The sequence below is a fragment of the Elaeis guineensis genome, chromosome 5 (assembly GCF_000442705.2).
Source record: "Elaeis guineensis isolate ETL-2024a chromosome 5, EG11, whole genome shotgun sequence".
NCBI lineage: Eukaryota > Viridiplantae > Streptophyta > Magnoliopsida > Arecales > Arecaceae > Elaeis > Elaeis guineensis.
The window spans coordinates 83187351-83202220 of NC_025997.2; the positions used below are offsets into that span (position 1 = coordinate 83187351).

At 36.8% G+C, this 14870-nt stretch overlaps 2 protein-coding genes across 5 annotated transcripts in view; both read right to left on the bottom strand.

The window, feature by feature from the left end:
- LOC140858165 (double-strand break repair protein MRE11-like) overlaps window positions 1-14870 on the bottom strand; it is a 42299-nt gene that overhangs the window by 21366 nt on the left and 6063 nt on the right. The window lies entirely within an intron of this gene.
- LOC105033323 (double-strand break repair protein MRE11) lies at window positions 1579-14607 on the bottom strand. 4 transcript variants are annotated; one of them, XM_073257987.1, is made up of 23 exons: window positions 14466-14605; window positions 13470-13517; window positions 13079-13214; window positions 12527-12684; window positions 11888-11978; window positions 10719-10838; window positions 10582-10650; window positions 10400-10491; window positions 10184-10286; window positions 9963-10070; window positions 9801-9863; window positions 9662-9733; window positions 9469-9546; window positions 9048-9110; window positions 8907-8970; window positions 8672-8754; window positions 5862-5975; window positions 5608-5685; window positions 5447-5512; window positions 4830-5083; window positions 4437-4551; window positions 4108-4296; window positions 1579-1889 (listed from the first exon to the last, which is right to left on the bottom strand). In XM_073257987.1, the coding sequence occupies exons 2-23, from the start codon at window positions 13484-13486 to the stop codon at window positions 1854-1856; spliced, it is 2169 nt and encodes a 722-aa protein (XP_073114088.1). In that variant the 5' UTR covers window positions 13487-13517; window positions 14466-14605; the 3' UTR covers window positions 1579-1853. The 4 variants fall into 4 exon arrangements, with proteins under 4 accessions (XP_073114088.1, XP_073114087.1, XP_073114089.1 ...); XM_073257986.1 differs by having other exon boundaries at window positions 4108-4299; window positions 14466-14603; XM_073257988.1 differs by lacking the exon at window positions 9469-9546 and having other exon boundaries at window positions 4108-4299; window positions 14466-14604.

The following is a 14870-nucleotide window of genomic DNA, read 5'->3' on the forward strand; positions in this document are numbered from 1 at the left end:
TGCCAGTGTTGTGATTCATCAAAAATTTGATGCCAGTGGTGTGGAATCATCCATTGGAAAATGGTTTAAAAGGATAGATAATTGGATGGGAGCTGGGTTCATTAGAAAAGTGATTGACAATGACTAAAACAATAGAAAATTCTTGCCAAAAAGCAACCCTGAAAGAGCAAGTTTCACATGCCTGCATAGCATGCCTCACCAGCTAAAATTTTTTAAATATATGGTTTCATAATACTAATATAAAATCAAGCATAACTATAAGAAGAAACAAAAATAAGTACCGACCAAATTTCAAAGTATCCTATACCGTCAATGCAAAGAGATGCATCTCATGTGATTGAGCACACTAAAAGGATGCTTGAGGCAGTACGAGCTGACATCCCGCATTATGTTAGATGCTTTTGGATCCATTTATATTCAGAAAAAAAAAAAGGAAAAAAAAAAACCCCTCACTTTTAATTCTCACTGCCTGTTCTTTATTTTTGTCACACCCTCTCTGCTCCCAAATTTTGGGTACCATGAAAGCGTACCTCAGTAAATCCAACTAGTAATCCAAATCGATTTAGATTTCGTTTCCTCAATATTTGGGGCACATTTCAATTCAGCAAATACAATTCCTCTCACATGCCTCCCGCATATGAATTTTGTTGCAAGAGACGGAGGGCGATGATAGATCGAGGAAGACAAAGTCGTATCAACCTGAAAGGAGAAAAATGGGGCTAAAATGGATTGGATAATATCGTGTCCTATTTGTTTTCCCATCCAAGTTCATGGCAATTAACTAACATCCATATCGCATTTGTATCAGTAAGGAAAGAAATATATCATATTCTTGAGCTACCAACAGTTGGCTTGTTAACTCGTAGCTAAGAGAAGCTACACCGCATCTACTAAAAAGAGCCATATTATTGAGCAAAAGCAATTAATCAATTATTTTGATGTTATCTCACACTATTTTTGCAAAGGAAGAAAGAAGAATTGCATATTTCATTGGAATTAATAAAATATAAAGTGGAATAGTAATCCACGCACCAAGTTATCAAACTGGTATTTGCATTTGCAACCAGATTGTTAATATCTGATTTATATCTATATTTATTTGGAAAAAAGAATGATGCAAAGTTTAGCTCCAATTCATATTCATATCGGCATGCTGATCAAAGTAAGTGGAAGCGGACATGGATATACAAGTAATCTGTTTTCAGCCCTATCAGAAACTTAAATATTCCATGCTTCATATCAGGAATACACTGAGCACCTCTAAAGCATGTCAAAAGGGTATGAGAAGGTTTTCAGTGAACTGCAAAATAGATATCCAGGTACCAAAAATGAATCCGAATCTCAGTGAACCACACAAAAACCATGTTTTCACCCCTTTTGAATGCATTCCCGGGTCACAATATATTTAACTGCAAGCACCGATGTGCCATTTGCATGATTGCAGATCAAAGGTATCAGAAAGTTAAAGCAAGTTTTTTCCAATTACACTTTCACCAACAGATTAAGCAGCCACACAAAGAAAGGAACATGCAGATACTTTTTTCCAGATGAAGAGGTTATTGGTCAACTTACCCATGCTGAAGAAAACATTCTTGCTCAATAGGGAATGGAAAAACCATAAAAGAGCACAAGATCAGACCAGATTTCCAGATAATGAAAATCATGATGACCTTTCAAATGTAAGTACAAAGAGAAGCAAACTAAGCCAATCTTAACATTAAAATATAATATACAGAATTCGTTATGACTTCCAACAAAAGCTAGCAATTCTGAAACGGCTGTTGTCCACCAGTCTCCCAGGGCTGCTGATAATAGTACAATGATGTTCTTCAGAAACATGGCCTTGACAGATATTACCTATTTCGGACAGCTCCATAATTCCTAGTCACCTATAAATATGAAGACCAGGTCAGGAATGCAAGATTATAATGAGCTAGTAGTTAAAATATTAGTGTTATAACTATCACAACCTAAGACTTCACCCAAAAAAGCTCGCTGGAAGGTATTATTTTGGTTCTTTAACTCAAGATCTTCCCAGCACATAGATGATGTAGGACTAAAAATATGTCAGCATTGATCCTTATTCACCCAGTTTATTCCCTAATGTCTTTACCAAAATAAGGGCCCAAATCCATTCAAATCCAATTATAACACCATTATCAACTCATGGTCAACCTAAATGGATTTGTGCTGCAATGTCCCCTAATTAACATAGGCTATGGAGTGAGTTCACTCTGATACCATCTGTAGCAACCTAAGACCTTATCTAAAAAAAAAAGTTAGCCAAAAGATATTATTTTTATTTGACACTGTACAAGTACTAAAGATCTCTCTAGTGCACAATCAATATGGGACTAAACACATACCTGCACAGATCATTACAATAACACCATGATGAATTATATTTTATAAAATCGACAAAAAATGCCATAGAACACTACTAACTTAAGAACTAAAAGTCCCTTGGAGCAAGATTCTACAAGCTGACAACTGTCAGCCAAATGGAATGCACAAGCAAAATTTTTTTTGTTATTGCTCATGCAGCTGATCCATATATTGTACTAAAGTTCTACAAGTCCAAAAATAATAGAGAAAAAGTGGTAGGTGCAAATATCAATAAAAAAAGAACTCCAAATATGGCAATAGCTAAAACGTAATGATGATCTGTTTGTGAAATTATCCTCTATATATTTGTAAAACTAAGATCTTGAATTATCCAATAATACCCAAAGAGTAGAGCACAAAGCAAGATATGGCATACTGTACTGAATCGAACAATACAAGGCATACTATACCCTGTGAATAAAAAAGCATGCCTTAGGCGTGCCTGAGGCATTAGGCGCACGGTGCGTGATGCCTGGCGCTTAATAACAACCAGGTGAGGTGATTTGCCTTAGGCGCACTTGAGGCACCCTAGGCATGCACTAGCTAGTTCATGTAAGGCGCTCAATAAGCACGCCTAAGTAAATTCAAGTCCCAATAGGACTTTTCAGCTAATAGGTTAAAGAATTTTAGTGAAACAAGGAATGTACGGCTGGTTAGGTTAAGAGTTTAATTACCTAGGACTCTAGAGTGGACTGCCAGCTGTCTCTTTATTTAACTAAAAAATAAACTCTAAAACCAAAGAGTCTATCTCCATTTAAATTTTAAACTACTCTGGATCAAGAAGAAGTCCACGTCTTATAGAATTCTCCTTCAGTAAGGAAACCAAAGAAACAAAGCATCTAACCAATGAACGTGAAGAACACAACTACATAAGGACTCTCCAACTCTCCCTACTTGCTGTCTGGTACTTCCTAAACCGATCTCTCCCTCCCTCTATCTCTCTCATCCACTCTCATACCATGCCTATTTTTGTCTCTCTCTTTTATTATTCTGGTGATGGGGAAGATGCTTATGGGCCACTGGACTATGATGAGGATGAGGATGAATATTGAGGCCAATAAGTCAATGACTGATTATGTTTTATTAGAATCTTAGACATATTTATTAGAGCTGAGTTGACATTATGGTGTTTTTAGTTTACTTATCTTTAGTTGTTTGAGGTTCAGCTTATCTTTTGCTGTGTGAGTTGACTAATGGTGTTTGGATTGTTGTTAGAGTTCCATTATTATGGTGTTTGGATTTTTGTTTGAAATTCATTAGTTTATATAATACTAGTATTTTGTGTTACAGATGCTGTTATATAATTTTATATGTTTTTTGCTTTGATTGGTGCCTAGACTCACTTAGGCCTACGCCTGAGCCTTGCGCCTAGCGCCTAGGCACCAACAGCCCTTTTAGTGCGCCTAGGGCTTTTTAATACATTGACTATACCATACTGGTTTGGTACCGACACACGGTATGGGGAGCATGCTGACACTCAACATGGCGAACTAGCCCATGTACCAGGCGTGCCTACACAATGACAAGGTGGCACCAATATAGAGCCTAGTGTTGAGACGGTGTACCTTGGCACATAGTCTAAAAGAGGATGCAGAAATAATGTATATTCTAGTCTAAAAACAATCCCTCCTAAATATATTTTTCTTGAGAGTTGAGACAATCTGATCTCTAGATACTTGAAGAGGGAAAGAGAGTACTGAACCTCTAGCAAACTTCACATACCCGAGGTTTAGCTTTCTTTAATCTGTTTGACATGTCATCGTCATCATCATCATCATCCTTGTTCATAAGCAAGGTATGGATAGAAGAAACATCTGATTTCCGTCCCCTCTTTGCAGATGAGGCAGAACCTCTTCCCTTACCCCTAGGTGCAGCTCTTTTACGCCCCTTTTTCTGGAAAGTTTCTTCAGGCTCCTTGGGGAAAGAAGGAAAAAAGTGTTAAGGAAAACAGTTCTATTACAGCATAATGCAGCGCATTATTAATTCTTGATTGATACGGAAAAGCCGAAATACAATTATGCACATAAACAGTGGGCAAGTATAGAACTTACAGAACTATCAGCAGCTTCATTTGTTTCATATCTTTCCGTTTCTTCACTTGAAGGAGAGTCCACCTCTTCCTCCACAATACTACGAACAGCAGCTGATGCAGATGCTGATGCAGATCTGCAACAGAAATTTAAAAAAAGTGATACTAGTATTAATATTACCAAAAATTACCAAAGTACATGTGCACAGCAATCCTGCTGGTACATTCCTGGGCCCATCCTGGGAGAGCTGTTAGAAGACCAGAAATTTAGTGGATGGACGTAAATCTATATCATAACTCATGGTATAAAGTCCCAAACAATTAAAGAAAAAAATTATAGCACAGTCAAGAATTTGACTTAAATAACCTTCAACAAGGATATGGTGCAAAATAATGCATGGTTATGCATAGTAACCTCTCTGACTGGCGGATTTTCATTGTTGCATCAAGAGTCATCTGCTTTAAACTGCTAGAGCCTCTTCCCCTGCCTCTCCTAGAAGGTCTGCTTTCACAATGGTCAGAAGCATCACGAGAGGCCCTAGAAGCACCAGATGATACTTTCCTTCCTCGGCCAGCAGACTTTGGAATTGAGAGCATCTTCCTTGTATCCTCCTCATCACTAAAGGAATTCACACCACTAGGGCCACTGGTAAATTTGCCTCCACTATCCTGCCCAAAGGAATCATCAAGGTCAATGCGAAAAAAATGGAATTCCACCCACACTAAGGATTCAAGTGCCAACAGTGCCATTCTATGCTGACAGGGTGCTGGCACTGGGCATGCATATGTGCTGAGATGCCCTGTGTCTCATCAGGGTATCATCCATGTTAGTTCACATTGATCCATGTGGAAATGGAACAGGATGATGTAGCTTTGGTACCATTCAGTACAAGAACAAACTTCTTCTTTTAGTCTTTTATTGGTTTCAACACAACACAACAGCCTGCACATCCTTTGGCACTGGCACTTGAATCCTTGATCCATGCTTTAAGATCTTTCATGCTTTCATTAAACTAACTATATAAAAGTAACCTGAACGTTTTGTGAGCTGGAGGTAACTTTTTCCTGAGAACGTAGTGATCTTTCTTTTACACGTTCCTGCAGAAGACAGTCTCACACATGTATGACATCCATTGGTACTACTCTTGACTTCAGTCTAGCATCTATATGAGTTGATATTATGAACTCCATACCTGCATGCACTCCCCCACTTTAAGTATTATATCTTCCTCTTCAACCTTCAGTTTATCCGCCTCAGCATTCAATTTGTTCTGTGGGTTGCAAAAGAAATCAAGGGCCAGATTAAATGATATTGTACAAGAGAGAGCTTCACCATATTTTCATCATTTGCATTTGATCATGTTAACAGTACATAAATAAAGGCAGCTGTTAATGAGCAACTTTTAAGTAAGAATGTCTGAGCAACTTTTAAGTAAGAATGTCTTACTCGCGTTTCCTCAAGATTGTACTGCAGGCAAGAGTAGAAAGCCATTTTGTCATCTTTGTTAACGAAGTCATGTAAGGCAATATCCAAATCATTAACTGGAAGGATCTCCATTTTCTGCAAGCCAAGCAGAATGATTAACAAAACTGAACATTGTCTATTGGCAATACCCTTATAGATCATGAGAAAGAAAGGGCAAGAGGAGCAAAATGTCTCATTTCTAAGAAAAGATTATAGATCATGTTATTAAGTCAAAATCATATTTTTCCTAGATATCATAAAACAATTCAAAAACTCTATGAAATTGAATCAACTAGATTTTCCACATGCAGTTTCTCCATTCTTACTACATGCCTTGGATCGAAGTGCACCATTCTGATGCCATCAAACATTATTTCAGGAAGTTCTACTCATCTCATGATCAAACATCCAAGTTAAATGAACCCAACTGTATCATTCTCCTGTTTGAAGACTGATTCAAAATATTTGTGCATAAGACACCATGTGCAGGATTTAGGGGTTTCCTTTTTACTTTTTTCTTTTAAATCAACATGATTATAGAATATGGATATTATTCTACTTTCTTTTTGCTAGAAGTAAATTAGACAAGTAGAGGTGGCCAAGTCTTCAATTTTCTGATAAACCACGCCAGTGGCCTTTTTCAGAGTGATAACCTAAAGTGCATCCAAGGCATGCAGCTGTGATCCTCATTTTTGTTTTGTAACATTAGCTAATCTTATAGCAGTGGTCCTCATAAATAATGGATAATTCTCCCTTTCTATTTGTCATTGCCACAAATCAATACTTAGGGACATGATGACATTTTATAAGATCTTAAAAAGAGGGCCAGATGGGCAAGCTAGATCGATTTGATTTCTTTTATTTATAGTTTAGAGAAATTTGGCAAGACTTAAATGACATGGTAACCTCTCAAATTATGTTTTCCGAGTTCTAGTTGGAATTATATTCTTGGGAATTGGGAGCAATCAACCAGCTTCCTTTTGAAATGAAAAAACTGCAATCAAATAGGGAAACTTACAGATTTTCATGGTTCCAGATATCTGGAATCTTATTTTTATGTAGGCACCTGGAACACCATCTTGATGGAATTGGACGAGTCACATAGGCTGTGTCAGATCTATTATTTGGCAACTTAACAGCATTCCACCCTGAATGTTGGTTCCATTTCCCAAGTCATTTGCTTTCTTTCTGATCTATGGTCAATTCATGTTGCTTCTATTTGTCTCTTAGCATTTAGATTTTAGGTTTTGACTCACACCATCTTGGCTCAGATCTGTTGTTCCCTAACAGTTTTTGCTGTCCATTCCACGCTTTAGATCATTCTTGCAGTCTTTGGTCAAGGTTCATCTATGTCTTGCACACCATTACATGGTCCATATTATCTTTTCTGTAGTCTCTCTGTTAGACTTCAGGATTTTTGCAGATCAAAGAAAAGTTCAATGTTTCCATGCCAAGACTTTGTAAGAAACAATGTGATAAGACATAAAATTCAGATTTAAAAAACACATAGTAGAAAAATTTTCATCATTAACATGTTCAAAGGTGATTAGGGGATCTGCATAACAATATCAGATCACCTGGGAATTCTAAAACACTTCAAATAAAAAAGATATTCATAAAAATTACAATAGTTCTTGTCACTGCATTTAGTTATTCCACAATTAGATCACGTTCCTACATCATTCCAGTAACAGTTGGGAGGTAAAAACAGTACTTCAAGCCTCAAGGTTCTGTTATCTAATAAAATTCTCAGTTAGCTTATTGGACATGGTTTAGTTTAAGTTAGAATTTGGAAACAAAACCAATTCAAAACCAGGGCCAGTTTCAGAGGAAAAGATAAAAGGAGTTCTGTGATCAAACAAACATTATATATGAAATGTAATGCTATTTTTGTCATTTATTTCATTATTTTGAATGCCATAAGCCTTTTTTTCAAGATTAAACTCAAACTTGATGAGTTTTCAATAGGCTCCCAAAATATATATATATATATATATATATATATATATATATATATATATATAAAGAAAAGAAAATATCTCAAAGAAGTATGAAGTTCTCATGTTTTAAATTGTCAAAACAACAAAATAATAGATGAAATTCTAAAACAATGTAAAACAAAATTTTCTTTTAACTATACATTATTTAAAACATAAAAATTCTAATTGTACAAGATCCAATTTCCTAAAGATGCCTATTGTAATCGATGTCAAATTATTTTTCTGACTTTCTTTATGTTTATATTTTTAACTTTTTCTAATTCATTTGTGTCAATCGACTCTTATATTGCAGCCCAAGATTTGCCATTTCGGTACCAAATCCGTATAGGTACCATCCTATCAGTCGCTAGCCGATACAAGCAGTGGAACTGATTAGTTAGACCTTGCCTTGCACAACATGTCATGGCCAGCCCAGACCAGCATACCATACATGCAAAAACCTACACCACATCATTCAATCCTTGTATCATATAAAATCATAGGAGGGTGACGTCAAGTTTCTTAACATTAGTCAAGTAGGAAGGTACCATGTTGGACTATATTAAACACCTTCACTCTTGATGCTCATATCTAGTGCCTAAAAAAGCATAGGTTTAAAGCATGTTCCATCTTGAAAAAGTTGGCATCACAAAGTAAAACAACCAGAAAAGCTATTGATCTTTTTAAGCATATGGTTGGGGTTAAGTTTATGCTTTACCAAATTTTGCTAAACTAAACCATTGCACTTGAAGTATCAGAAAAGGAGTACTTTATAGTTACACCCTAGAAGTGGAAGATGCTAAAGTGAAATACCAGATTACTTTCAGCAACTAGAGCCTCAATGTTTTGTTGATTCAGTTCTTCTGGATGAAGCCTTTCAGAATCTTCAAGCTTCTCTACAATATAACAAGAATTATTAACTCAATAAATCATTATTTCAAGAACAGGCACATAAGACTCAAGAAAGTGCTTCAGATTACATTCACAAGCACACTATCACAGACATAGAAAGAGAGAAACACTTACACCTCACACAAATATTTATTACCTTCAACAGATTGGCGTTTCTTTGCAGCCTTAGAGAAAATGAGAATGTCTTGTGGATTAGCAACCTGCCATATCAGAACAAGATAGTCGCTAAGTATATATTAGGTTTACTAGACACATACTGTTACTACAGTACCATTACCTTCCCCACATACTTCTGGCCAAACCTCTGAGGGTTTATTGTTGAAAATCCAGTGTAATCAACCTACAAGATTATTTATTAATTTTATATTGACAATGAAAAGAAACACATAATAGCACCATTTTCCAATGACAAACTAGTGACAGCAAAATGAAAAATTGATCTGTCATTAACAGGCAGACAGATTACTAATGACAAAAAAAAAGGCAGACAGATGGACAATGCCCTTGCACTCCTGCATGCATGCACGTGGGGAGGGGGGGAGGGGGGGGGGGGGGAGAGAGAGAGAGAGAGTCAATACAAGTATCAAGGAATAATGGATCAATCTACACGTGTGAATATGTCCTCAGGTGATACTTCAGGTTCACCATCAAGTGTTCATAAAAGTTCATTTATAGACAAGACTATTTAAGAAGCATACCTTTATTCTGACTAAGGGGAGTTTAAGCCCGGACCTGCTGATGGATGCTTTCCTATTTTTCTCAATCAGATTTCTAACCTAAAGTGATTGAGCTCATTGAGATTAAGAGAACAAGCATAATAAAGTGTGGCTGCCAAATATCAGGTATATAAGGTTAAAAATAACTTTTTTGACAATGAGAAATCTCACTTACAACTTTGTGCAAATGTTCAAGAACAGATGCTTGGTCATTAGGATCAACATCTGCTTCATCCTTTAACACAACCTACAGAAAAAGAGATGCATATAATGAGGAACACAAAGAAACAACTTACAAGTGTGAAGTTCCTTACCTCAGCATACTCAAAAGGCCTCACTGACTTTAAAGGTATTTTTGTTGGTCTGTACTGACTGCCCTATATACAAAACACATAACCTATCTGATTTAAGAATAGCTCCATAAAGTAAATGAAAAGACAGAAAAGAAATAAAACAAGATATAACAAAAAGGCAACCTTAATTTCCAAAAGCAGTACATGCTTAGGTTTCGATTCTCCATCAATCAGTGATGTTGCAACTGAAGAGCCTGGCTGAGTAATATGAAAACCCATTCCTGGAACCTCCTGTAAGTACCAATTTCAGCGGGAACCACACACGGACACATGCATGACTGAAAAGGAAAAAAAGGAATGGAAAAAGAGAAAGAAAGAAAGAGAAATAATATCCAAAGTAATACCTGTGGATCAATGAGGCATTCATGTTCATGTCCCCAAACTACAAAGTCTAGGAACCGTGGTAAGAAATGTTCATTTATTGCACTTTTGGGATTTGTCTTGATTCTATATATAGCCCAAGTCGTTATCCAAATAGACATGCTATTCAGAAATAAGGAAAATCCAGGAAGATAAAAGAATAAATTCTCCAACACAGTATGTATTATATAGTACATAACCTGTTCTGATGAAGAACCAGAATGTTGAACCAATCTGACATTGGACATCCTTCTTGGGCTTCAGGTCGCATCCACTGTACTGCATGCGGTGTCTGAGGGATCAAATGGTTAAGTCCAGTGATAGAAACAGAATCCTACAAAACATTATCAAGACATCCAATGGAAACGAGTCTATGATGCACCTGAAACATTCTGTTAAGCCGCTCATCTCTAATGTTGCCAAGGCCGTATAAAGCCACTGAAGTTGTACCCTGAAATATAATAATATATTAGTTTTTTCAATATGGTAAAAGTATAGTCTAAACCAAAATGAACTCACCTTTTTAATAAGTATAGGACAGAGTTTTATTTGACCAACGCCAGAACCACCAAGCACCATTTTACCAAAATAGTTGACAAGATTACATGCAGAGAGAATATCAATGGCAGAAAGATTATCCTGTAGAGCAGAATCAATGACAAGGGATAAGGCATTTACTTGGGACATGAAATGTAAAGTACAAGAATCACGAAAGCTTACAAATGGATATCTAGCAAAGGAAATGCCAAATAGTGATTCTTAAATTACTTTAGAGATGCTTAACAGGCATTACAGAGTATACCACTGAATGAAATTTTGGTGATGATGGCACCTATTAAATAAAGAAGAATAATATTCGAAACAATAATCCAAGTACCACACAAATGAAAATTTGAAAACTCTCCATGATAAAGCTTACTTTATTAGCTCTTTTTGGCTTTGTCAAGAGAATGCTGTCACAGGCATCAACCTTGGTTCTCAGGAATGGGCCACCACCTAGTCTGTGGCCACCTAAGCTAGTGAATCTCTAGGTGATTGCCCTAAATTCCCAGTTGCAATCTATGTTGCTACTTGACAGCTCAGGCACTGTCGACACTTACAGCCTAAATCTACTTTGCACATAGTTTAAGAAAAAGTCTAGTAAGGGCCTGCACATAGGCAATACCTAAGTCAGAACCTAAAAGTTCTATAGATTATTTTATTAATTAAGTTTAAGTAATGAATTATAAGGATATATCAAGCCAATTCCAAGTAGACTATATAATTTTGAGGCATATAAGTTACTTATGTATGCCAAGTAGACTATATAATTTGCCAAGTCAAGGCTTCATATTTGTAGATCAGCAGGGCATTAATAGTTACAGTAGTAAGTAGTCTGAGTAACATGAAAGTTACATGCGTTGTTTGGAGTAGGACTTTTCACAGTTCATGAAGGACTAGTGTTCAGCATGTTCTGTACATCTAAAAATTAGTATGGATAGCTATAATTCTTCATCTGATTAAAAGCATTATGTATTGTTTATGTAACTCTTAGTATACATTCAAACTTTTGGGAGGTATACTTTCCTACATATACCCTTACAGTGACGATTGAAATTTAATAACTCTTTAGCGAAACAAAAACATGAAGCAATAGCACGCCAATGGATGATAAGAAAAGAAACTATGGTTAGTGCTTCTTGCCATACCACTCCTGCAGGGTCATCATGATTCCCATGAATAGTGAAAACAGGTAGGCCAACATTGAAGTGTGGATCTTCGTAGTTTACATGACCAAATCTGAGAAAACAAAATGTAAGAAAATAGGTAACATGAGAAAAAAAATGTTTTCAACCAAAAATAGAAAGAACATACATACAATGTTACCGACCATGATTTTTTTTTTTGCTTTTCAAGCATTATCCCTTGGATCAATGCCAACAGTACCTTGTCAGTAAAGATTTAGTAATAACATACATTCTAAACATAAGTTACAAGGCCCATTATACCATAATATTTTAGAGCATTGCATGAGGCACAAGGTAAAAATTTGACACAACAAAAGAACAGTGAACATTAAAATTGATGTGTTAGAGGCATTGAGTTATTTTACCAATTTCCCATCAAGTTTCAGAACCATGACCACACTCACAACTAGAAATAATCCTAAATTAACCATAGGAAGTCAAGTCCAATCCAGAACTTAGAAATATCTTCAAAATCAAGAAACAGCAACTAGATTATTTCGAAACCATAATCTCAAGTTAAAAACCAAATCTAGACAAAATTTTACAGAAAGCGCTTTTAAGTGCATTAGTATAGTGATGGATGAAATAGGTTTATCATACATGTTTTGGAAGTTTATTGTCTGATCACTGACAACTTGGAACTGCACTGGATTGTCATTGAGGCAGTGGCGCCTTAGGATCTCAATGGTTTTGACCAAAGTTGATCTTGAAGGTTTATTCTCATGGAACAGGTCACCACCAAGAAGTAAGAAATCTATCTGCAGTCAGAGTAATTGCTTTCAGGTGTTTCTCTTTGACTAAAAAGGGCAATATCGGTAAACCCTATGAATACCTAATTAAGTCTAGCACAAAGAAATTAAGCAGGTAATGTTAGCTACATATAATACTGAAAAGTAGCATTAGCTGAATCTAATAAGTGAAAAAAAGGTTCTACATGTTTATATTAGAAGCACAAGCTGGATCACAAAAGGCAAACACAATGCAGAAGAAGCAAATAGAAGATACAAAAGACAAGGAATGCATACATACAGAAAATATAGTATAACAAGGTTAATGGGACAAGAATACATGGCATCACTAATTGTATAAAGCATTCCTACCACGAAGCTCACAGTTAACCTTCTAAAACTCAAAAATGAGAAGTTACTTTACCTGCTTTTCCTCAGCTATTGAGCAAATCTCCTCAAATGCCTGAAATGAATCAAACCTGCGAATTTCATCTTTCTCCATGTAGCCCAGATGACAGTCAGTTGCAATTAGCACTCGAAGCATATTGTCTGCATCCTCCCTGATATATTTGTTGAAAAATCATGGTACAGAACAGAAAATTTTCTAAAAAAAACCCAAATAAAACAGGGACTGCAATGTAAACACAGCTGAGTTTCATCAAATACCAGTATGAATTTTAACGAACACTCCAGATATATTAAAATGATATTGCTAGTCATGCATAAGTTTATATATGGCACATATGACACAAATGGAAGAAAATTCCAAGCCCATTATTTTACTCTATTGTCAAATATCAGTAAGAAAATCTTACATTGATGAATCTCCCATGTCTAGGCAGCTCTTACATGCTGATCATATCCTGTATGAACAGCAGAGCTTCATAATTAGTAATGTGTGAATAAATTAACTTTCAAAAGATGGGGATATATGTCGCCACAGTGGAACAAGTTGCTAAATAAAATACCATACTATAAAAACACATCAGAAAAAGCTAAACCTCCCTGCACAGCTCCCTGTGCTGACATGTTGCTCGCTGCTTGGGCAAATGGCGCACATGCCCCGTCTAAAACCACCTAACGCCATGTACCACACCAATTCCTGACTGCCAGAGCACTGGCAATTGAAGAGGGAGTGGAGTGGGGAGGGTAGCAGAACTCAAAGTGCATGCCATATTAAGGCCTTGGTCACATAATAAACAACCTACGTTTGTCTTCAGGGTATACTCTAACCTAGGATTCACCAATAATCCTTTTATGTGCAATGTATCAAGCAATACACATAATACATGATGTCACATAAACTGTAAAAAATGGTTTCCAAAGATGGCTACTAAGTTACAGTTGCCGGACAGAGCATCCCTCTAAAGAAAATGAATTCCTCAATCTTGCCACAGTTCTAAATAATTCTATTCTCCTTGCGATATTAATGAAACAGGATTTGAAAGCAAGAGGTAAACTCTAATTGTCTTCTCCCAGTGCCCCCAGAATACTGGTGATCATCTTCCAACAGTCCTTCATCCTCTCCCAAAATCTAATAAAAAACCCGAATTCTACCGTTTTTAACAAGAAAAAACCTTGAAGAGGAGCTCTTACACTAAGAAGTTGGGTTCATTCCAAATAGAGCACGTTAGAAGACAAATTCTCGAACAAAAGACATCGAATCATAGACAGAAGTCTTAGAACACCATCAAATCCACCAAGAAAAGCATCTTGAGGTTGTAAAATCGCAGGAGAAATCGAAACCAAAAATAGACAAACTACGAATGGCAATGAAGCCTAATCTTTATCCAGATAAGATTAGATCTTACCATCGTCCGACCAAAGGGGGGAAATGGTGGATTGCGAACTTCCAATCGAACTCGATCCCACGAAACTATGGCGGGAATTTCTATTTAGGGAACCCCTTGCTTCTGCCCCACTCTCGCCAAGGCCGGTTTACTTCGGATCGATCCCTCGTTCGGCCGGTTCATAGCATCGTATCAAACCCGGTCTGAATCATAAATAGGAGGGTCGGCCGGGACGGACCGGTGGTGTGGCGCCTGATTTCCTCCGTAAAGCAGTGCCGTTGGATCCTTCCGCCAGTCCCGTGGGTGACATGGATTGATGCGGCGCATCTAGGGTAGGGTTTCTTCAATTCTTCTATAAATAGGGGCGAAGGGGCTATGGCCCAACTGGTCTTGGGTCTTGGCTTCTCGTTCTAGGGTTTTGCGTGG

Coding starts and splice junctions, on each gene's coding strand:
- LOC105033323 (XM_073257986.1), bottom strand. Junction 5,084..5,446: donor CCAGCTCACAAAACGTTCAG/GTTACTTTTATA, acceptor TCCTTTGGGCAG/GATAGTGGAGGCAAATTTAC. Junction 4,552..4,829: donor AAAATCCGCCAGTCAGAGAG/GTTACTATGCAT, acceptor TTTCTGTTGCAG/ATCTGCATCAGCATCTGCAT.